The sequence below is a fragment of the Callorhinus ursinus genome, unplaced genomic scaffold, assembly GCF_003265705.2.
Source record: "Callorhinus ursinus isolate GAN/ISIS: 27379988/994484 unplaced genomic scaffold, GSC_fseal_2.0 scaffold14, whole genome shotgun sequence".
In the NCBI taxonomy this organism is placed as follows: domain Eukaryota; kingdom Metazoa; phylum Chordata; class Mammalia; order Carnivora; family Otariidae; genus Callorhinus; species Callorhinus ursinus.
In genome coordinates, this window is record NW_027397076.1 from 34263397 (window position 1) to 34288543 (window position 25147).

The 25147-nt window shown below is 38.4% G+C and overlaps 1 protein-coding gene across 2 annotated transcripts in view; it reads left to right on the top strand.

The window, feature by feature from the left end:
- PTPRR (protein tyrosine phosphatase receptor type R) overlaps positions 1–25147 on the top strand; it is a 240815-nt gene that overhangs the window by 124614 nt on the left and 91054 nt on the right. The window contains exons 3-5 of one of the 2 annotated variants that reach the window (XM_025882873.2): positions 7256–7369; positions 10668–10823; positions 18075–18185. In XM_025882873.2, coding sequence (XP_025738658.2) covers positions 7256–7369; positions 10668–10823; positions 18075–18185 — 381 coding nt within the window. Of the gene's footprint in view, positions 1–7255; positions 7370–10667; positions 10824–17670; positions 17790–18074; positions 18186–25147 lie in introns of those variants that run through there. The other variant, XM_073900670.1, reaches the window with a different exon arrangement.

Here is a 25147-nt window from a genome sequence, read left to right on the forward strand (position 1 = left end):
TTTCGGCTCAAGTCATGATCTCAGGGTCCTGAGATCAAGCCCTGCATTGGGCTTGGTGCTCAGCAGGGAGTCTGCTTGTCCGTCTCCCTCTGTTCCTCCCCCTGCTCTCTCTCTCATAAATAAATAAGTAATCTTAAAAAAAAGAAAAAGAAAAAATAAACTTATTTTTTCCCTCCTGAATGGTGGAGTGGTCAAACTATCAGAGACATATTAATTACGAATGAAATATAAACCATGTTAAATCGATTCTGTGTGTTTTTGAATGAGTAGGCATTTCAGGTGAACTGCTTAACCAAATATAACCTTCTCAAGAGTAACGTCCTGGTTTTGTAACCCTTTCTATGCCTACCATGGAACCCAGATTCCCCCAATTAGTAAGAACACAATGTTAATTATGATAATTCACAAATTCCTTCATTCCACAAAGATTTTTAAAATACCGACTATGTGCCAGGCACTGTTCCAGGTTGTGGGGATATATCAGAGAACCAGACTGACAAAGTCCCACACCACTGGAGCTCACGTTTTAGCAAGGGAAGAAATAAAAGAAACAAGAAACTGTCATCGTGACAAATGGGAAATAAAAACACAGTGATGAGATAAGGAGTGCCCAGGTGGGGAAGGCCTCTCTGAGGAGGTGGCATTTAAACTGAAAGCTTCAAGACCAGAAGAAGCCAGCATACAGTAAGGTCAAACAACTCTCCAGGGGGCAGGCAAATGCCAATGCCATGAGGTAAAAATGAGCGCAGCTTGTTTGAGGAACTGGCAAAAGGATGGAGTGGCTTGAGGGGGGGATATGAGATGAGACTCAGAAGAAACAGAAGCCAGATAAAGTAGGGCCTTGGAGGCCCTAACTGAATTTAATGTAATAGAAAGTTGGGAGTATTTTAAGAGAGAAAGAGAAACTGAACTCTTCAGGAAAAATAGATTTAAAAATGGGATACAAAAGAAAAGTTTTGTGTCACTTCTTGTCTGAAACAGTGAAGAGAGAATGTATCTTGTCTAGGGCATCACAAAGAGTGAGCTGGCAGAACTCAGAAGATGCAAGACAATAATAAAACACACATTACAGATATCAAAACCACATTAGAAACAAAAGAAGTAGAACAGATTCTGCTGAAGACATAGGCCCGAGAAAGTTTCAACTGAATAAAGATATATAAGTGGTAAGAGACAATAAGTACTCAAAATAAAGTGGTTAGAAAGACAAAGAATATGTAATTGCACAATTGTTGTCCTTGAAGATGAACCAAAAAATATGTAGAAGAGAAATCATTCAAATGTATAAAAGGAGAAAGTATTTCTGAAACAGAGAATTTAGAATCTGTAGACTTCAAGGGCATGGCTTGCTTCAGGAACTATCAACCCAAGGAAATATCCTGATGAAGTTTTTTAACTTTAAAAATAGAGACTCCTGTGAGATTTCAGACAGAAACAGCAGGTTATCTACAAGAGAGGCTAGCCTCAAGCCGGGGTATTTTTTTAGAGCAACTTTCAGTGCCAGAAGGCATTGGAATAATAGCAGCAGAGTTCAAAGGCAAAAAAATAAAAATAAAGACTGACTCAAGAAGGTAACATCCAGCCAAGTTGTCATTTATCATTATAAGCACCATACACATTCTCAAACGTATAAGGCCTCAGGAAATATAGCACTCATGAACCCTGCTTGAAAGAAGCTATCTGATGATGAATTCCCGCTAAATAAGAGATCCATCAAACTAAAGAACTCAGGAAGAAGCTGATCGTGAGCACTGAATCCATTTGAATATTTAACTAACACTACAGAACTTTAAAAATTACAATTACAGAGTGTATTCATCAGTGCAAATAACACTAACACAACCCAATATCTGAGGGACTTAATACAATAAAAGGTTATGTTTAACTCATGTCACTGTTTAATAACGGGTTGGGCAGGGTCTCTGCCCTTGGAGTCCCAGGTATCTCCCTTTGTGTGGCTCCACTGTTTTCAGAGTCTTAGGGTCACCCTGGAACCACCCAGCTTATAGACAAGAGAGAAGACAGAAAGAAAGAGAAGACACCCTCATTCTTAACTGCCTCAGACTGAAAATGTCGCTTTACTTTCATTTATATTAACTGGTAAGAACTATCACATGGCTTTGCCTAGTTGTAAATGGGCTAAGTTTCCAAGTGGAGGCAATAGGCTGGATGAGTCGTCTCTATTACACAGAATATAATGTAAATATATGGAACATGACAATATAAAAATAATATTATAATTATTGGGGTGCCTGGGTGGCTTCATCAGTTAAGTGTCCGAGTCTTGATCTCGGCTTGGGCCTCAATCTCCAGGTCTTAAGTTCAGGCCCCACGCAATGGGCTCCCTGCTCAGTGGGGAGTTTGCTTCTCCCTCTGCCCCTCCCTCTGCCTGTGCTCTCTCTCTCTCCCCCTCAAAAATAAATAAGTAAAAATTTTTAAAAAGTTTTTTTAAAAAAGTGAGAAATTATTAGATAGAATCTAAACATGATATTTGATGACAATATATATTATAAATAAGAAATATATCCCTGATATATTAAGTGAAAAAGAGCAAGTTGTGGAATGCTGTGTGTTGCTTAAACCTATTTGTACTTAATAGTAATACACATGTTATATACATGCTATTTTTGTATCATATATGTAGAGAAAATACTTGAAGGATACACAAGAAATAGTGTTATTTCTGGAGGTTGAAATGAAAGAACAAGCATATTTTTACTTTTTACTATATATCTTTCTGTACCTTGATTTTTTTGTAATAAGTAGGAAGTTTTTATTGTAAAAATTTAAACAAAATATAACTAAAGTCCAACATAGAATACTATTGGAGAACTGAAAGATGCAAGCAAAGGAAGGAGGAAGGAGAGGTTATAGAAGCCTGACAGAATGGTCTTTGAGCTGAGGCTCCAAGGAGAAGGAAGAAAGCCTAACCAGTGGTGCAGATATGCACTGACACGATGCAAAAATGGTATGGCATGTTTATTACACCTTCTGTACAGCTGAAGTATAATGAGCATGATGGACAGGGAAATTGCAGTAGAAGCTCTCATTAGACAATGAGATTTTCTCAAAGTATTTAAGGTAAATAGTGACTAGATTGAGCTAGCATTTTGCACAGATCACTATGATGTCCATGTAGGGAATGAATTAGAAACCATAGATGATTGGCAACCCATGAAGATTCTATTCAAACAGTCTAGATGGCCATGATGGTGTCTGAACCAAGATGGTAGAAATATAGATGAAGATGGATTCAACATTCAAGAGATATTTAGAAGTAGAATAAGCAGAACTTGATAATTAATTGGATGTCATGATGGTGGGATGAAGGAGGAGGAAAAAGAATGAAGTCAATATGACTCAAAAGCATGAGACTTCATCCCATTATATGGAATATAGAAATAGAAGTAAATGTGGTCACGGATGGGGAGAGGGGAAAAGGTAAGTTCAGTTTGGGTGATGCTGAGTTTGAAGTATAAGTGGAACATTCGCATAGAAGGAAGCAGGTGTAAAATTCTGAGAAAGGTGGGAATGAGAAATACAGAAATAAAAATAAAATACTACCTAAGTAATAACAGAGGACAACACAGAATTGTAAGAAAGGACTGGGTAATTGCATAAAACGCCTCTGATGGGTCAGGGTTTTCCACTTGGTTCAATGACATAAACAGAGAAACTTTCATTTTTATTCCTGGAATTCACTTGACAATCTAACCTCCAGCCAAAATGGGGAGGCTCCTTGCCAATAATGTGGAGTTAGAGAGCCCAGGTAGCAATGAGACTCACTAGAGATAGGGCGGATTCCTCCTGAGGCTTGGTCCTGAGCAAGCTGGGTTCCTTAGTGGCTGTTGGGAACTGAGACGGACATCTTTCAGGGGCTTTGAGGACATCTCATCAGTAAGACTGATGGACATTTGGCCTTCCCCATTCTAATGGGGCTACTGGGTGTGGTCCTGACTCTTACTGAGGTTGATCAGATGGCAGACCAGGCTGCATTATATCAAGACAGGTCTAACATTTGGAAAACTGCCACCCTCCCAGGCAAAAATAATCCAAGTGTTCTTTAAAAATAAATTGTTAAAGCCAATCACATACGAATAATTTAAACATAATAATGGTGCCTAGATTTAATCAGTTCTACTGGACTGATTTATATCTAAGTTTCATAGGCATCAGTTACTTTAGTGGACAATCTGGTGACCAAAGAAAAAAAGTCTTATTACAAAGCAGTATTTCCTCTTGCAGGATTGTGGGGTTGCTGGGGGTGGAGGTGGGGGGTGGGGGGCAGAAACTAGGTCCCAGGTAAAGAGAATTGACTCAGGAATCTCTTAACAAGGCAGAGGCCCAATAAATTTAAATACAGATGGAGATTGAAATCTTTGAATTGTTTAATAGGTTTCATTTTTGTCTGTGTATGTATTTGTAATAATCAATAAAATACTCAGTTGTTTTTGGATAATAATATATTTGCATTATTGACTACTGTGAAATGGCTTAGGATTTGCATTTGGAAAGAGCATTTGAATCTCTTGAAATTAAAAGCTTAAATCATTTGTGTGTTAAATAATACAAATGACTAAATGGGTTTAGAATTCTGACTAAGATTTATCTTGTGTTATTATACGGTAACTTTGAAGTTATGACACTGCTGTTATTGCCATGAAAATTTATATTCTATTATAGTTGTTATGATTTCACATAATAGGATGAAAAGAAGCTGTGCATCCCTAGCATCTATGCAGAAGGAAGGAGAAACATATGTCCTCTAGCTACAGGAATTCATATACTTTGATTTTCTCTGAAATAAAATTCTCGTTTTGTCTAGGATCCTTTGTTTTTCTTCATTTGTACTCATACAGAATGTCTGGCCCATGTTAGACCCTCAAATATGTATTTACTTTTTTGTACTTCACTTTAGCATCACCATTTTATGGGGAATAGTCAGAAATACATGCCAACTTTTCTCAGGCAAGCAGAGAACTGAGGCAAATTATTCAAATGTTTTGATGCAATGAGCCAGATGACTGCAATTTTTAAACTAATTATTTCAGCTCACTTCTTCACTTTAGTTAGGTAGTCTAAATTTCTGTTTCAAGTGTACAGCTTTTGCCTTCTTGGAAAGTTGCCATTTTGAATGATTTTTAATCTTGACTTCCCATTTCACTTCCATTTGCCATTTTAATCTGAGGAACTTAGACTTTAATACTGTTTCCACAGTTACAAGCTTCAAGCTAATCATGGCCCTGGGAATTGAGTTCTCAAGTGTGTATACAACCCCCTTGACTCTCAGTTCCCAGCATCGACTGTTGGCTCCAAATCCTGCCCGTGGGGATCAGGAGCAGTGCCTGCCTCTTTGCCCTGCCTGACAAACACTGGGGTTGAGCCAGGAGTCAGTGCTTCCTAATCAGCATTTGTGGTAACAGAGGAACCCATCTTTGCTCATACAAAAGGAGAGGAGTAAAGTCTCCAGTGCAATATCCCACATCTGTTGACAGCTTCCACAGCCTTGCAGAGCCAAAAGGAAACTGTTGGACAAAAGGAAGCCTCTGTTTCTCAGAACCACCAGGTGGACTGAGTTTTTCTTAGCTCTTGGATTTTTCCATAAAGCATCTTTCCATAGAACACAAAGCATGCTTGAAAGTATAATGTTATCCTCATTACTGCATTTCCAAATCCAACTCATCCTTCAGGGTTGAGCTCAAGTCTTACTTTAGGTATTTATTAAGTTATGTTGTTTTATATTGGAAAGAATTTTAGTCTGTAGAATAGTACAGAGAATAATATAGCAGACAATTATGTACTAGTTGATGGTTTTTATTTAATAAAAAAAAGTATCACTGATGGTGTTGATATAGCTTTTCTACCTACCCCCAACATAATTCTCTTTTCCCCCTCTCCAGAAGCAAGTTATACCTTATCATTGGGCCATTAGCTAGAGTTTTTAAATGGCTGTGCCCTTTTCTGGATCTCAGTTGTTTGCAAGGAGTCCAATTCCAGCTTCCTAACATGACCAACCTCTATGACCCCTGACCCAATGCAAACATTAAAAGATCCTAAGGTATAAAAGCAGTCTGGAGCTTCAGCTGGGTCTGCCATTTTGACTGGGAACCATTTACCTCCTTTGACCTCCTCAACTCTCTCTGATTCCTGTAGCATTGAGCATTTGGTCCAGTTTCCAATCACTTATTTTGTACTAACTTTATGTATAGAAGCTGTAATGTTTCCTTAAAAAACAATACATTCTCAAAAGCAGTTCCATTCTCCTTTTACAACAAACAGTGAAAAGGTCCTCTGAGAGTTTTTATACCACAGTAGATGATGCTTAAGAGCAATCTCTTTATCAGAGAAGTGTGCACATAGAACTGTATTTTACTTCATAGAATAGATGCTATTGCAACCATCCAGCAGTCAATGATAACCAACTATGGTCAAGTTAGTGAAGTAAGTATTATCAAACACAAGAAATGCATTAAGATTTGATTTCCCCATCTTGCAAAGTATCTAGCTCAAATGATTCTGATGCATTTTTGAAAGTACCTTAACTAGTTCATGCTTTAAATGTAGTAACAGCACCCATGGCTTCAATAAAGGCTATATTATTAATTTTGTAACTTTTATAACTCGATTTGTGTTTTAGGAATTTTTAAGTATTTAGTTGTCTTTTTTTCCAAAATAACCTGAAAATTAAGAGTGTGTGCCCAAACACACTCTTGTGAATAACAACTGTTTACCTTATTACCTTACCAAATTATCAGTACCATGGGCTTCTTTAGCAGAGTTTGGAAATGCATTTTTGCACCTAGTTCTTTTGCCTTGGACTGGCAGCACATGACCATATAGAGAAACTGCCAAGTCTGGCATTATGGAACTTACACAGCCTGTGACTGTGTGTGAACACAAATTAAAGATGTCCTCAGGCTTGGATTACTGAAATGTAGTTGGCCGTATATCCCATTCTGTCCTCTGGACTGAAACTAAAGACCGACACATATTTCAATGACATTCCTCAGGAACTGATTATTCATTTGCATTATTTATTATGACTAGATAAATCGCACCATCTTTTTGACTACCATTATTTAAAATTTCACATAAAATGTCCCTATAATTTTATCTCCACTAAAAATGCCATAAAGCACCATGAGTATGAATTTATCAGTCACAGACATTGTTGTGGTCGGTCATCAGTCAGGAACTGAATGTCTTGAATGACAGATTTATCGTAATTTTGATTTTTTTTTCCTTTATTTTTCAGACCCTGCAAATGGATGTAAGCCGACTGAATATAACCTTGCTTCGGATCTTCCGCCAGGGAGTGGCCGCAGCTTTAGGGATCTTACCCCAGCAAGTGCACATCAACCGCCTCCTTGTAAGATGCCTACACTTTGCATTCCCAGAGTACAAACTTTGATTTTTATTAAAGGCTTCGATAATAAAGAATATCCATGCTATAGTTCTATCACCCACGAGCCAAATCTGGCATGCCACCTGTTTGTGCAAGGAAAGTTTTATTGGAACAAGCCATACCCATTTGTTTCCAGATTGTCTATGGCGGCTTTCCTGCTACAATGGCAGGGTTGAGTAGTTGCGACAGATTTTTGGCTAAATTTAAAGCTACGATATTTGCTGGCTGGTCCTTTCCAGAAAAAGTTTGTCGACCCTCTCATAGTTCAAGGTGAGCTACTACCCTGATAGGTGTGACTAGAGAGGCTGAAAATTCTTATCTCACAGTACTCCCAAAATATTCTCCCTAAGAGGGAAAGCTTCTGTATCAGTGAAGACTCTGTCTCCAGACAATAACTATTAAAACCCTTCAAGTGTATCAGGATGAAGGATAGTGAATGCACAAGGCAGAGGATTTCAAATAAAGAGTAAAGAAGAACCAATCCTTAAGGATAGCAGCCCAAATGGAATGCAAGAATAGATAAGGCTGGGGCTCCTGGGTGGTTTGGTCGGTTAAGCATCTGCCTTCAGCTCAGGTCGTGATTCCAGGGTCCTGGGATCAAGTCCCACATGGGGGGGGGAAGTGTCCCTGTCCCTGCTCGGTGGGGAGCCTGCTTCTCCCTCTGCCTCTGCCTCTCTATCATGAATAAAAAAAAAAAAAAAAAAAAAAAAAAGAATAGATAATGCTGAAAAGTCACAAGAACACTTAGATTGGGTATCTCAGGTGGGGACAAGGTAAAACTGAAGGATCTTTTGCAGAGGCCCACTTCAGACCTACCTGTCAATCCCCACATTATTTCTTTCCCCTTCCCTCAGTGTTTGGGAACCTTGGTGTCATCCAACTGCATGCTCCCACCTGCACGTGAAGGTGGGTGTGAGCAAATGGCAATGAAAGGCAAATTCAAATCATAGGGTTTTCTCTTTGTAAACAGCTGATCACCTAAGGTTCCTCTGAGAAGGGACTCTGGGATCATCTTACGTCTTACTGTATCTTCTCCTTGCTGGAAATTCTGATGCTCCTGCTTGAGCTCACCTTTCCCTTTCATCTGTATCTGCACGTTCAGCCATGGAGAAGAATTTGCTTTTTATTTTGGTTTAGAGCTTTTGTTTCTCTTCATTTTTCCTGCGTGTGGAGAGTGAGTTGTTTCAGACCCCATAATAACTTTTATTCTGTGAGTCAACTACTTCTTGGGACTAAATAAGCTTAAAAAAAAAAAAACAACACAAAAGTTTTTAACACAGTACCGTTGAAGAGTAAATACAACATTCCCCAATATCCCCAAAGAGCTAAATTGGTTATTTTTATCCAGGGCATAGCTGGCTCAAGTGAGAAGACACAGGTATTATCAGTGTCTTAGATCTAGACCTAACTTGTGTATGTGTACTTAGATACCTTAGATATACATTTAGGTGCATAGATTTAATGAGCATAATGGCTCTTTGTAGGGATAAGAGATTTGCCACACCCAGGGAGGTATATGCTCATCCTCAGAGAATGTTAGTGGCATTTATATATGTCTGTTTCTAAGAGCAGTTATTCTAACAGGGGGGAGCTGTGACGATGCCAAGGGCAGCCGAGCACGGTGATTAAGAGCGCATGCTTCGGAGGCAGACGGACAGAACCAGCTTGGCCATATCCCAGCTGTGTGACCTTAGGCAAGCCACTTATGTTTCTTCATTTGCAAAATAGAGATAACCATCATACCTATGGTCCTGGAGGTGTTTTGAGCATTAAATGAGATAACAGATATAACTACTCAGGAGTGTGTCAGGCACAAAACGAGTGATCTGTTCCTACCATTGTTGTTATTAGGTCAGAAACTATTTAAATTATTATAAACATGTTTTACATCAGCATTATGCTATATTTAGTCATTGTCCCCTGCAAACACAGAAATGGGATTTTTTAAACTTTATTTTTTTTAAAGATTTTATTTATTTATTTGTCAGAGAGAGAGAGAGAGAGAGCACAAACAGGGGGAGCGGCAGGCAGAGGGAGAAGCAGGCTCCCCACTGAACAAGGAGCCCGATGTGGGACTCGATAGCAGGACCCTGGGATCATGTACTGAGCCAAAGGCAGACGCTTAACGGCCTGAGCCACCCAGGTGTCCCCGGAAACGTTTTTTCTGGATTGCTAGTACACTGATACTGCATTTTAGTTTATGTGCTGCCAAACCGAGCACGATACTGCATTTTATAGCTGGCTGAACTTCTGATAAATTGCATTGAAAGAACATTTTCTAGCATGAGAGAACTCCATGTATCAAAAAGAAAAGACCAACAACAATTCCCTCTGTAAGTGCACCGTGTAAGTTGTAAAGGAGAATCTGTCAGTGACAATGTCATTTTTGTGTGGTGTTTGGTTTTTTGTGTGTATGTGGCATATCAGCCATTTATGGTAAGAAATCCTCTGTATCCATTTCAGCTAATGAGGTAATAATACTAACAGGTAACACTAGGAGGAAAGTATCTTGATATTACTGCACAGCATATGCATTTCTACCAAGGATAGATTTTATTTTATTTTTTTTAAGATTTTATTTATTTGAGAGAGAGAGAGAGAGAGGGAGAGAACAGAAGGAAAGTAAGAGGGAGAAGCAGGCTTCCCGCCAAGCAGGGAGCCCGATGTGGGGCTTGATCCCAGGACCCTGGGATCATGACCTGAGCCCAAGGCAGATGCTTAACCGACTGAGCCACCCAGGCACCCCCTCCCAAGTATAGATTTTAAAAGTATAATATACTTGAGGTGAGGAACAGGATCAGGGAAGCAACTTCAAAGCTCATCTAGCATCAGCTTCCTTAGTTAGTCCAGCCTTCGCACTGATACAAGTTATAAGAAAACTATATGGAGTGGTGTGATATCTAATAATTGTACTGTTATATCAGATTTTATTTAATTCATTTGATTTTTAAACGCTTCTTTCAACACAATTAGTCTAGGAACGTCTGAATGATGTATTTCAAAAATTACAATATGGAGTGGCAATTAAACCAGCATCCAATGAAATATAAAGTTACAAATCTTGAAAGAAAGCCGTTGGAAGATTTCAGCTTCGGGCTGAAAATATTAAGTGTGCCAGATAACTAGCAAATGTGATCTCCAAGAAGCCTTTGGAGTTTCTAGGGTTCTAATTTTCTTTAATGATTCTAGAGAAAAGGTGAAAATATTTCCCAAAGCTGTTTAAAATGTCTATTAACATACATAAATAATCTGCTTTTACTAGGGAAAGAAGAACAGTGTTGAACTATTTGTGTCTCCTATAAACCGAAAAGCAGGAACTTCGGATGCTCTGCCGTCTGAGGAAGTGCTGCGTTCACTTAATATAAATGTTTTACATCAAAGTTTATCCCAATTTGGAATTATAGAAGTCTCCCCTGAGGTATGTTGTTCATGGACTATTTCATTTAGAAATGTGCACAGTTCACATGACATGGTAACTCGATCCCAGGAGGTGTTGAAATGAAAGCTGTTTATTGTGTGTTATTTGATAATAAAAATCTCCCCGAGGGTCAGAATTCTCTAATCTTCATACTAAATATGTTTATTCCTTAAGGAAATTTATTTTCACATCAACGTTCCACTCCGAGACACTTTCTTCTCTAAATCTTTTTGGCCTTGTAAATTATTTTGACTTATCCAGTAAACTGTGTCAAAGAAAAACCATTTGAATGTATTTGTCAGTTGATTGTTTGAAACTGAAGTGTCAAAGAAAAACCATCCTGTTATCTTTCTTCCGTAACAGGTATACTCCTCACTGCCTTCATTGTCAAAATGATCACCAGATACTCACCTTTGTCCACAACCTTGGAATTAATTGGAAATGTATTTTTGTTTGTTTGCTTTGTTTTGTTTTCCGAGGAACCTGATTTTAACAACTGTGGATCGAGTCTTCACAGTGTTTTCTAGTTTTGACACTTTTTAACTTGCCCCCACCGTCTCCACCATCCTCACTCCTGAATAAATTCAGTCCCTGTTTTTTGTTTTTTGTTTTTTCTTCTTCTGCTTCATCCCACTGTAACAAACTCGCTAGAACGATCATCATCCCAAATATATGTAATTAAATCCACAGAATCATAGCATCAGACTTCGAGGGAACTATGTGAACATTTTATAGATGCAGAAAGTAAGGCCTATTTGACATGAAGTGACTTCATCAAAGTGACAAGCAAGTGGAGTATAAAACATTTGACATTTAGACATCTTGATTCCTAGTCTCTTCCCCTTTGCAGGAAAGCACAATGCCTCTCATTTCAGCAAATATCACAGGTGTGGTATAAAAAGCTTTGATACAAGACTGAATTTGAATCCCAAAGCCAGCACTTTAAGATGCGTGTGACCTTGGGCAGGTGATTTAATCTCTGTGAGATTAATGTTTTTGCATAGTCTCAGCCTCTCTGAGCCTCATAGTTTCTTCCTTTCCAAAATGGGTCTAGTTAAAAAAAAAAAAGGTATAGTCTTTATCTTACAGACTTGAAATATGAATTAAATTTTAGAAATATGTGTGGAAGTCCTCACCTAGAGTAGGCACCAAATACAATTTGAATGCAGGACAGTTTTTTTGTTTTGTTTGTTTTTTTAAAAGATTTTATTTATTTGACAGAGAGAGACACAGTGAGAGAAAGAACACAAGGGGGAGCGGGAGAGGGAGAAGCAGGCTTCCTGCTGAGCAGGGAGCCCGATGTGGGGCTCGATCCCGGGACCCCGGGATCATGACCTGAGCTGAAGGCAGACGCTTAACGACTGAGCCACCCACGCATCCGCGGGACAGTTTTTTTATTGGCAGAATGAAAACGTATCTATTTCATCACCGAACCATGACGATAACAACCCCCTCCAGCTGCTCCTGCTGCATTAAGTTTTGCTCCGCTTCTGTCCTCCCCGTGCCCTGCCCACCCCCCATCGCACACACAGGGGATTTTTCTCTCTCTCGTTCTAAAAGCAAATCTGGCCATGCCCTCCAAACGTCATGATTCTTCTCTGGCTTCCTAATGCTATAGAATCAGGTCTGGATTTCTTAATATGAGATAAGATCCTTGGTGCACGGGGCTGTCTAATGGCTGAACAACATCCTCCTGGTTTGTGCTTCCGCAACTTCAGACTCAGTAGGTGTGAGGACGCCGGCATGCTGTCTCTTTCCTCCATGCTTTGCGCATATGTTGATCCATCTGTACAACTTTCACAGTTCAAGTTCAGTCTACTATATAGCAAAGCCTTCTCTTGTGCCTTCACAGATGTGGGTGTCTGCTTTGTGTTTTCATTGAGCTTAGTGCAAAAATCCCTTATTCCACACTGTAGGTTCCCTGAGAGCATGTGCCATTTTGTTTCATCTGTTCTTAGTCCCTTCATTCAGTACCTGGAATATAATGGGCACTCGAACAGCCAAGCATTGTGCTAGGTAATATCCACAGTTGGACAAATGAATGAATAAACAAACAAATAAATAAATAAAATATGATTTTTGCTTTCAGTGAGTTTGTATTCTAGTAGGGCAAATGAGACGTAAGCAGCTAAGGAGAATACAGGAGGAGGTATAGCTAACATTACCACACTGAGCCATAGGCTCTTTGAGGAAAAAGAGACCACCTCCTGCTTCGGAGAGGCCAGGGAAAAGGGTCCATATGAGCTGCAACACCCGAACCCCTCACCAGCCCTAACTGCATGGGACTCTGAAGGGCCTCCCTTTTGTATCAAACCAAACCCCATTTCCATATCTAGGCCCTCGACCGGCTGCCTTGCACACTATCTTACTCAGGACAATTCTTTACATTTTAAAAAGACCATTGGGTTAATTTATTCTTCTTCCTGTAAGCTTTCAGCGAATATTATAAGCTTTCCTCCCTGTTGCTTTATTCTGAGTTTAGATACTCTTCTGAATGCTTTAGAAGGAATATGGCAGCTTAGTGAGTCATCCGGATATGCGAACCCAGAGAAGCTCGCCAAACAAAAAAGCTAGTTAAAATCGAGTGTTTGTCCTTCAACACACCTCAGCCCAGTGAAGATGAGGATCTTGTCACAGAACTATTAACCCACAATAGACCACAGGTCTGTACTGCACTTGAACAATGGAAGTTTATTCAGTGGTCAAAATGTGATATATTTTATGAAAATGTAGGAATTTAGATATTGAGGAAATCTAGAAAATATTACATTACAGGAGACTAGGAAGTATTTTAATTGGATAGAAGAGGCATTTCATTAAGGACAGATGGATTGTTTGAGGCTTTTGTTCAGGCACTTCTAGAATGAACCCAGCATTACCCTCTGACCTGAAGCTCTAATGCACAAACAGGAGAAAACCATCTACTGTCATGGGGAGCCTCAGACACATTTAGTCCACAGGGGCACTGCAAAAGCATTTATTGATATTTGTTTAAGATGGTGATGGTGTTCTGTGAGCTTCCCCATGTCTTTATTCATCTTTGTCATCAATGTGTGATAACAGCTTATCCCTCAACCCATTCGTTCACATTTTTATCCCCAAATTATAGCTGTGCTGTGGTAACTAACATGTTTATTAACAGAAAAAAAAAGAATACTGGTATTTTGGTTTTTCATCCTTTATCTGGATTATAGAACACCGTGAATGATGTCTCAAAGCATCCTTTTCTAAACTTATATTAGTTACTTTCAGGGAAGGATGTGTTTTCTGTTGTTGCCATTTCTTTATTTGCTTGTTTTGTTTTTTTAATTAGAAATGACTCTTGGGAAACAAAAATACCAAACAGAGAATTACTTTTGTTTATTCATCTTTTTTCACTTTGAATCTAAGTTTTTTGGGGAGAAAAGACATTATTCCTCATATATTTTTATGACCTAGAACGATATAGGTACTTCGAAATTATTTTGTTATAAGATGCTTGTAAAGATGACACTAGACTTCCCGTTGCCTCTTAAGTTAAAGCTTAAGGAAATAAAATGAAATTCATTATTTTAGCTTCTATTTTTAAGTGTTTTTATAAAATTAATTTAAGATTTTTAATTAATTTATCAATTAAAAATCTATTGAAACAGTAAGTTCTACACTGATAATAAAAAAATGATTTTAGGATTTGCCGTTGTTTAATTGCCAATTATTCCCTCTTGAACGGGTCTTATGTTTCAAAGGAGAAAGTACCTTCTTTAAATGACAGGCCAATGTGCTGAATGATAACTTTCGTGGAATATTTCCGAAGAGAAAAAAACACACCAAATAAACATGTACCGTAACCCATGAGTATGGTGAGTGTTCGTTCCTTGAAACTGGAACAGGAGCCAGGGATTTAAAGAATTATTGTCCTGGCCCTACAATGCAGAGGAGGAATGCAATTAATGTTAACATGTGTCAGATCATTCAGAACGAATTGTTCACTTTGTGCACAATCCAGTGGAAGTTGGGCATTTATCGAACAAAATTACATTGTTGTAGGATACACCTCATTTATCTGCCTAATTCAATCAATTAACCAGATAATTTATAATATTTCCATTTCATTCTTATTCTGTGTGCCTCATCTCCTCAAAAGATTTAGCTCCTGAAGCCTCTGTATCATCTCTCCTAGCATTTGGGATGTCTCCCACCACTTGGGATCAGATTTTTTTTTTTTTTAAACCAACAAGACAACTATAGTGCATCAAATTATTAAACAGGATATAGAGAAGCCGTGTTATGGGTAGAGGAAACTGCCCAAATTTTAAGTAATAGATTAAAACAAAACCCAGCAATTTTTTTTACTGCAACAAAGTTAAAGGGCAAAGCGATGTAGAGAGGTAGCTATAGAATAAGAGGTAAAGATGATACAGTGGCATTGGGCTTGACCTGACCGTGGAGCCTCTGAATTATTGAACCCTCAGCCCCTTATGTAAAGGTTAGATTGGAGATTCATGTGGATTATATTTTTTTGACTTGTGGGATCTTAACTACAAACTTTTCCATTTATTACCTTGTCCTTATCAATTTTTTTAGATCTCTGTACAAATATAGTAGTGCTCAGAGTAATAGCATGACTCAGGAGGAAATCTATTTACCAAGAAAGTGCAGTGACTAAGTTCTAGGAGTTCAAAACATGTGCCTTTCTAACTAGGAGTGGGGGTGTGGGGGTAGGAGGTTAATTCTTCCTTCAGCACCGCTTTGGTTAAAAGAGAAAACAAAACAGATTTGTCTTAAGCAGAAAGGAGCATGTTGATATTCCAGGAGGTGTCGAACTATAGCAGAAAAAAGAAAAAGAAATGAAGCAAATCAGGTTAGGAACACAAAATCTCTTTCCACCCACCTAACCACCCCTTTTAATCCAAATTTTACATGAACTAAAGCTCCTATCCTCATACTTAAATTTGACAAGTTTAGGCTGCCTACTTGAAGGCTTAACTAGTTTGCTTTTATGGCAAGCAATAGATGTTATTTAGTTGCCTGTAAAAAAAACTCATTTCCATGTTTATAACTGATTTTTACAAGAGTTTTCTTTTCTGTTAGTTTCCAGCTATGTTTATAGAGGCGTTGTATTAAATATGATCTGGCTGAGGTCAAAGAGTAAAAGACAAGTCACCACTTGAATCCAAGACTTCCTTTCCAGCAGGATACTTAGTTTCTTTCTTTCTTTCTGTTTTTTTAAGATTTTTTCATTTGAGACAGAATGATACAAAGAGAGAGAGTGTAAGCAAGGGGAGAGGCAGAAGGAAAGGGAGAAGCAGACTCCCCACTGAGCTCGGAGCCCAACGAGGGCTCGATCCCAACAAGGGCTTCATCCCACAACCCTGAGATCATGACCTGAGCCGAAGGCAGCCGCTTAACCATCTGAGCCACCCAGGTGCCCCAGATACTTGGTTTCTAATCATGTCGTTGAGGAAGTATTTTCAGATTCTCCCTCAACTTACCACTTACATGTTTTTAGAAGATACACAAATCAGGGCGCCTGGGTGGCTCAGTAGGTTAAGCATCTGCCTTCAGCTCAGGTCATGATCTCAGGGTCCTGGGATTGAGCTGCTCAGCAGGGAACCTGCTTCTCCCTCTCCCTCTCACCCCCCCCCAACCCCCCCATCATGCTCGCTCTCTCTCTCTCTCTCTTAAATAAATAAATAAAATCCTAATAAAAGATATACAAGTCATCTATTGTATCTATGAATTTGTGTCTTAGAAAGTAGGCAAGATGTTATGGTGAGCATATCAGTGTTTTATAAGCAAAGGAAATAGAAACTTAACTCCTTCAAGTCATTTTTATAATCACAACTGAACTCTAAGATCCTTTCTGTTCTGTTTTGTTCAAGTCCCCAGCAGCACTCACTTGAGTTCCAGGATAAAAGTAGTTTCTTTTAAGGCAAATATTCTTTTTGTCTAATTTACAAACATTGAATGTATTTTATTTTTTAAAAAGTCTTGAAAAAATAACAATGATTTCAAAGTTCAGACACCTACAAGGACAGGTTTTTGTTCAAGGCTTTTTTTTTTTTTTTTGAGACAGCTATTGATTTCTCATGATCCTGTGGGTTGACAAGGATCGGCTAGGTGGATCTTCCACGTAGTAGAGGCTGAAGTCACCCCGGTGGTCACATTAAGCTGGGCGCTCACCTGCCACCGGTGTGTCCATGATAACCTCTCATTCTCCACTACCTCTCTTCATGTGGTTTCTCATCATTCAATATCCTGTTGCTCAATTCTTTCTTAATTGTTGGAGACAAGATCCAAGGACAGACAAGTATTCTCACTAAAGGAAATAAAAAGCATACTTTAACAAATTGGAATTTTAGAGGCGTGGGAGCATTTGACTTGATTTAGCATTTATGTTTTTCCTAACCATAGACCATTTGGTTTCAAGTGAAAGTTTCCTTAACTATAAATCTATAAATTTCACTGAATTATAAAATTTAATTGCATTCTAAGATGTGATACTAGTAGGTATAAAACTAAGACATTCATTCACATTATATTCAGCTTCCTCTCTACCCTTTCACCCACTGAGTAGTAAGCCAAAAAATTTTAAAAGCATAAATAAAATTATTTATTTTACCTTTTATCACCAAACAGTTCTGGACTTTTGATGTTCTCTGTTGCCTTAATAAAATATAATACCCTAACAATGTGTATGGTTGAGGTGAAATTTAATCAGATTTTGACAAAGTGGACCGCATTTCAAGGAAAAAAAAAAGATTTGATGAAAGAGAAAAAAAAAAACGATGCCGACATTGTTGCTCTGTTTATAAAGGCATCATGAGATTTTGTTTGCACCTGTTTCACTTTTGTTTAAAAGTCAAGAGCTGCACGTAAGCCAGGGTGTTGGTGTTGTGGGAGGGGACTGAAAACAGAGTAAGGAATGCCTCAGAAAAAATTTCCTCAACACAGAAAAGAACAGAACTCTTTTACTTTATGAACCAGGTAATTTCCAAAAGAGATTGGTGGAGGGATGTTTACGAAGTCCAGGACCCAATGTGGCATGTCAGGCATGCTCGCTCCTGGACACGAGATAAAATCATCTCTTAATGTATACGGATGGCAGTCCTTGTCTTAGTTCAGTTGGAGAAGCAGCTCTGGCTGCGGGGGATGTAGGTGTGTTCTACTACACTGAATGGAATAAAGCTAAAAATATGTTTAGTTTCTGATAAGAACGCCATTCTCCTCAAATTCTCATTTAACGTCGGACTTTCTGTTTTGCTTTTAAAGAAAAATGTTTTACAAGGGCAGCATGAAGCGGACAAAATCTGGAGCAAAGAAGGATTTTATGCTGTTGTCATTTTTCTCAGCATCTTTGTTATTATAGTAACGTGTTTGATGGTAAGTTTGCTTCTTTCTATATTTTATCCCTTACCGAGCCACTGTTTATTATTGGATACACTGCCATTCAAATGAATGCTGAACAACCTGGGAACAGAAGCAAGGCTACAATCCTGTTAGATTGGGAATATTCCTATCTGACAGAGTGATAGCTAAGGAAAACCTATGGAATTACGGATTCTGACCTGCAGAATAAGGCTGTAATTGCAATGAGGCTGTTAGTAACTTGGTCAACCTCCGATGAAGCTTTAGGAGGTGATTTACCCAGGTCACTGGAGCCCTCAAAGTCAGTAAAGTCTCATGGGCACACTTTGGGCTTGCTTTATTTATTATTTTATATCATCTTTATGGAACTCAGGAAAAATTTGAAAAAGAAACATGTCTTAGGGGCAAGACTATGTCTTTAGTAGTGGTTGATTTCCTTATTTTTAAAGGACCTAGATAGCATTCTATGAAATTCTAGGCATTAAAAGGAGATGATTATAGGCTCAAAGACCAGATAATTCACTGTCAACTAAATTTTTAGGTGAATGAATACAAAAAGTATAAAAGTATACACTGCAAATAGCTCCCTAAATTACAAATTACAAGTGTGTAGCCTTTAAAAGTATTTTTCTAATTAAAAAAAAAAGGAACACAGAATAAACCCACTAAACTAGGACTAGGCAGTGCTATTTGGTATTGAATGAGTTAAAAGATCCTTTTCAAATACAGTGGTAAGATTTTCCTATTCTTTTGAAAATTCTGTGATGTAATTTAAAATATTTGAAGTTTACAAATGGGTTTTAATATATTTTTTCCTTTGTGCTATGTTCTTTTTAATTGTATGCATTTTCAAAAATATTCCTTTTTAGCTTTTAAATGTCCCCCCAAAGACATATTACTTACTGTTTCCACAACCAACAGTGTTGCTAAATGTCTTATTGGGTTTTGTTCATTTTTGCTTCCCCTGCTGGGAAGGGGTTTATGTTAGAAAGATTAGGGCTTAGGTGGGAAAGACAGAGGCTGTGTAGGTCTAAACTTGAAGGATATAAAACAATTAAGGCCTTGGATAGGGTGATGATGGGTATATTTCCTCGAGTCTAAATGTAGGAAGTAGTAAGAACATCCTCAAGCTTCCATCATCATGAATTCAGAGGCATCTGTCTCCTATGAGAAGATTTGTAAAAAGAAGATTTCTAAAAATTGTGACACAATAAACAAAAGAAGAATTTAAGAATTGAATAAGAAAATCAGTTTTTGTGTATTAAATGGTGGAGATTAGGGTAAAAAATTTTAAGGAGACAAAGTTGGACATTTTAGGGAAACTGTGGCAGAGACCGTGGGACATTTTTTAGTATTTTAGAAGGTGTGGGTTTTTTGTTATAGTTAATTGCACTTTAAAATATCTGGTTCTTCTTTTCCTTAATACAGGAAATCTTGAGTGCTGTTTTCTCTCTCATCAGTCACAATTAGAGTGTTTTTCTGCTTCACAGATGAAAAGATGTGAGGAAGAGGAGAATAGAATAGTAGCCGGTGCTCAAAGTAGAGATTGTTCAGGCAGGAAAGGGATAAGATTGAGCAGAGCAGAGGCAAGGAGGGAAGTGGCAGAGCAGAGTTTGCTCTTACCTTGTAGGACACAATCCAAGTTCTGCCTCTCTAACTCAAGGAGCCCTTGCATGTCCAGCATGACTGGAGAAATCCCTACAGGACATACTGGTCGCCTGGGGCAAAGGAGCTGTCATGGCCACACTCTTAACCACTCGAGACCAGAGAACAACACTTATTTTCCCAATTTCTGCAAAGCAGCAATGTAAAAGCCAGAAACCCAGATAAGTCTGCTCCAAAGTTACTGGAACAATTCGAGAAAGGAATGTTTCGAAAGTATAGGTGATTGCTCTCTAGTGGGTTGACAGGTAGATTCATCCAGTCATTCAATCCACAGTTTCCTGCAGAGGATCCACTGTGGACCTGTGGTTGGTACTGTGGCCAAGGAGAGCACAAGACAGACGGGATCCCTATTTTGTGGGGCCTATACTCTGGAGGCAGACACAGACAATAATTAAGTTAGTATTTTTTTTAATCAAATAGTGGACATATGTATGATTCCAAGTATTTGACCTTCTGGAAAAGGCAAAACCATAGAGACAATGAAGAGCTCAGTGGTTGCCAGAGGTTGCAGGGGAGGAGATGAATAGGTGGTGCACAGCAGAGTTTCAGGGCAGTGAATCTGTTCTGTATGACACTGTAGTGGTGAATACATGACATCATGGATTTCTTAAAATCCATAGAATTTGCAACCCTAAGAGTGAGCCCTAATCTAGACTAGGGACTTCAGTTAATTATATCAATCCTGGCTCATCAATTGTAACACATGTAACCACATTAATGCCAAATGTTAATGGGGCAAATTTTCTAGGTAAGTAGGGGAGTACGGGTATATGAGAAATTTGTACTCTGCTGTTTTTCTGTAAACCTAAAACTGCTCTTCAAAAATAAAGTCTGGTCATTTCTTTTTAAAATCAAATACTATTCAATGCCGCGAAGGTATACCATAATAGTGAGTGAGTGGTACAGAGCACTTTTGAGACTTCCAAGACATGTGAAAATATGGGGAGAGGGCGTCGCAGGCAGAGGATATGGTGGGTGGAGCTGCTGGGGTAGAAAGAAGCTACTCTGGGTTCAACAAGAAGGGTGCAAGCTGAAAGTTTTAAGCAGAGCTTTGATGTTATTTGACATGTGTATTTACCAGAGCAGGCACTCTGCTGGTGGAGAGTGGTTGGAGACAGAGCAACAAGGTGAAGTATGTGAGCAGGAGGACTCTTCTTGGAAGCCATTGTGTTAGCCTGATGACAAAGATGATAATGGCCCAGAGTAAGGATGGCGGTGGAGATGGAGAGAAGTGAACGGTTGAGATTTATTTGCAGATGGAAACGACAGGACTTGCTGTGTACTGATTCTCAGGGAGAAGGAAAGAAAGAAATTAAGGTTGATTCCTCTTGTATTTGGCTGAGGACCTGGGTGATGGAGTTCCCATTTCTTAGGAGAGGAATAAGTTGGGGGTGGGGGTAGTGACAGAAGCAATTCTTTTGATGTGTGTTCCAGTCGCGCTTGAATAAATGAAAGAAATAGAACAATATCTTTCAAACACAACCTTAATTTTTTTTAATATTTTATTTTATTTATTTGAGCTGGGGGAGGAGTGGAGGGAGAGAGAGAGAAGCAGACTCGTGCTGAGCGTGGAGCCCGACCTGGCGCTTGATCCCCCAACCCTGAGATCATGGCCTGAGCCGAAATCAACAAGAGTCGGATGCTTAACCGACTAAGCCACCCAGGCGCCCCACAATCTTAAACTTTAATAAGAAGAGGTCACTTTAAGAAATTAACAGAGAAACCAGCAGTACTTAGGAGGATAGAAAAATACTACCTACTAGACAGGATTAAGGTGAAGTTAGGTTTATCTGATGCAGCTATACCACTGCTAAGTCAACAGTTCACATTTAGGGACTTGTCAAATGTGATTCTCCAAAGTAAGTTTACCTGCGTAAATGTTCAAGTGTTTTTGATAATAACCTTGATTTAAAGTAAGTCTTTTAACTTGGCTCTCTCAGTAATAGTTACGCTATCACTTTTGCAATTTTCAAACACGTAATATTCCGATTCTGTTTCCCATAATTTTGTTGATTCCATGGCAGAGGAAAAGATATAGCACAGAATTTTCCCCCTGGCAAAAATTATATTTATGAGAGATCAAATGCCATTATTTGCGTCCAGCCTTCCGACATACCACAGAAACAAAAAGCATATGGTTTTTCGTTTTTTAAAGATGAAATTTTATAGGTAGATTGCTGTGATGGTGGATTACGTGTGCTGTGTAACAATAACATAAGGCTTGGCAAAATTTTTTAAATGTGGCATATTGTTTACTTTCCTTAAAATAAAAAAAATGTATGTTGCCAGGCATAAAATTAGACATGCATGACATTTTTAAACGTGTGACTTATTTAGCACCTCTCAAATGTGAATCTAGAGTGGGTGGAGCAATAAATAGACAAATACGATTTTCCAAGAAAAAAATGTGTGGGCAATTTCCAATCCCTTCAGTCTATTTTAGGTGGAGGAAATTTATTACTGAGAAGAATTTGTTATTAAACTTCAATCAACAATAGAAAGGACACCATTTATCACCGAAATTAAACCTTCCAGTGTACTTAGAGGTTTATTACGAAGTGCAGAGGCATGTATGAGATATAGGTAGAGATGTCTACAAGCTAGATCGCTTCCAGAAAGCAATTTTAGAAAATACATGAAAACAGCTCTTTGGGTCAACAAAAGTTCTGGCATGTTGGACCCGTAGAAGAGCCATCCATCCATATGCCATGCAAAGAGTTTTTCTAGTCATGGTCTTGGTAGGAAGGAAATCCTGAGGCAGGAAATCCTATGTCAGAACATCCTATGTCAGGGGGAGTGAGAGAAGAGGTGTTGGAATTCAAACCCAAATCTGTCTGGATTAAAAGTCTGGGCTCCTTACCATGATTCCATGTATAACGGAGTCAAACTGGGATTTCTTTAAGTCCTCACACTCTGTCTTGTGAACATCTGCTTCGGGCCACAAAGGGGATGATGACGAAAATGCCTATATTATCTTTTACTGGGTGTAATTTTCCCACATCTCTCTCTTCTGGAAGCCTGTGAATTCTCAGAAGTTAGAGTTGTGTGCTGTCTTTGCACCTGCAATGTTGCTTCTGGAATGTAGTAGCAATTGACTCATGTCTACTCAACTAAAGAAATGAATGAATGAACTCTTTCAGAACTAACTGTAAAATATTGTAAAGAAAATACAACGGGCTGTTAGTTGATGGCAACATTTTAAAATTGGAACATATTTTAACTCAAACAGATGTTTTGTGTTACCTACTTAAGGGATTCTTTTTATTGAAATATACCTGCCATTATAACATTGTGGAAGTTTAACGTGTACACTTATGAGATTTTTTTAAATGAAAATTATAAGCAGCAAAAGAGCTTTATAGGATTTTTTGGTAGCTTTCCTCCCATTTCTGTGTTCCTCTGGCTCTCTTCTTCCTGCTATTATTTTTTATCTCTTGGTATAGTTTGACTTTTACAGTTCCTCTCTTGTTCAATATTCCTGTTTTCCTTTTCCAAATGACCAAATGACTTTATGCATCCTGAGATTCAAACAAGGTAAAACCAAAGCTACTGATTTACCATTCTATAATAAGCTTTTAGGTTGAACTTTGCAACAAAGTGCGTTCACAGAGAGAAATATGCATATGCTATATTCCAGGCCTTGATGTGCACAGAGAAGAATCTCTGACACATTTTTCCAGAGGCTTTGGGAAAGGCGTAGAGAAGAAAGATGTGGGGATTTAGAAGGAACGGTAGAGTCAAATGATCACAGGCATTAAGTCAAGAAAGTTGGATTCTAGACTTTATTTCTAGCCTTCCAGAAGTCATTCAAGTGTTCTGAGTCTAAATGTGAAATGAGGAGATTATACCAGATGATTTTTAAGAGCCTTTATCCCAGTTTCTCAACAGTGGTACTATTGACATTTAGGACTGGGTGATTCTACTGGGGGAAGAGGGTCTGTCCTGGGCACTGTAGGGTATCTAGCAGCATCTCTAGCCTCTGCCCACTAGATGCCAACAGCGCCTCACCACACACCCCAGTATGACAACCAAACACAGCTCCGGACGTTGCCAAATTGCCCCCAAAGGGCTAATGCCCAGCTGGTTAAGAACTACTCCCTCACAGCTTAATTCCATGATGACGGCCCCATTGCCCCGTCTCAATGTCTTCAATTCTTTCCACATTTTGCCAGACAGCCCAATCTCTCTCTTGAGGATTTTTCAAAGTGTCTTATAAGCATTATATATTCTCCCGGTTCTGCTTTTCCCTAATTAAAGATGTAAATCAATTTGTACACATACTATGTAGATTAAAAAGTTGACCTATCACCAAAGATGAAGTAAACAGTTGACTGTAAAATGTGTGACAAAGGTCCTTCATCAAGAACATAAGCTCTTAAAGTAAAGAAGGACTTTGGACTAGAGCTTGTTCTACACCAATAAAACCATAAAAGTGACCTGTCAAGAGCTATCGAGAAGGCTGATATTTCCTTGGCTTTCTCATTTTCATTTTTGAAATCTGCTTCTCCAAAACCCAAATGCAAACAGGCAAGCACATGCTCTGATGTACATATTATATTTAGATGTGAAGAACTTAGAATATATAATATATGCAGTATCTTTTATTAAAGATATTTTTGTAAAGGTACAGATGTATTTGTTTCTCTTCTCATTCAGGAAAATGACTGGCTTGCAATTAAAAAATAAAAAGCTAGGGGTGCCTGGCTGGCTCAGTTGGAGGAGCATGTGACTCTTGATCTCGGGTTTGTGAGTTCAAGCCCCACGTTGGGTGTAGAGATTACTTAAATAAACACATATTTTTTAAAATAGTAATAAATTAAAAAATGAAAAAAGCTAAAAATTTAAAAATAATAAAAAGCTATCCCACCTTAAATTCTGTTGCCTCATCTTTTAGTAACTACATATTTAACTTAGCAGATGTGTGTTATCTGATTGGTACTGTTCTAAGGTGGGTTTTGTTTGTGCAGAGTGGTGACCAAGTGCCTTTTGAGGGTTATAGAAACTGAAGAGAAGCAGTAAATTAAAAACCTCCCAATCCTTAGGGCATGATGCACTGGGTAAGGATATTTATCTTCAATATTTTCTATCCTATAGGTTGTACAAGTCTAATTAGAGTAAGAAGATTTGTCACTTAGTATTAGACATCTTTTGTTTTTCTTATGCAGTAATATTTCTCACAGGAATATTTAGCACCCATCGCTTTCAAGAATTTAAGATTTAGCTTTACCTTACTTTTGTCAATGAACACCACCAGTATAAAAGTTTCCAGGTTATGAGGAAGTGAACTGATAAAATACAATAAGGATTTTCAT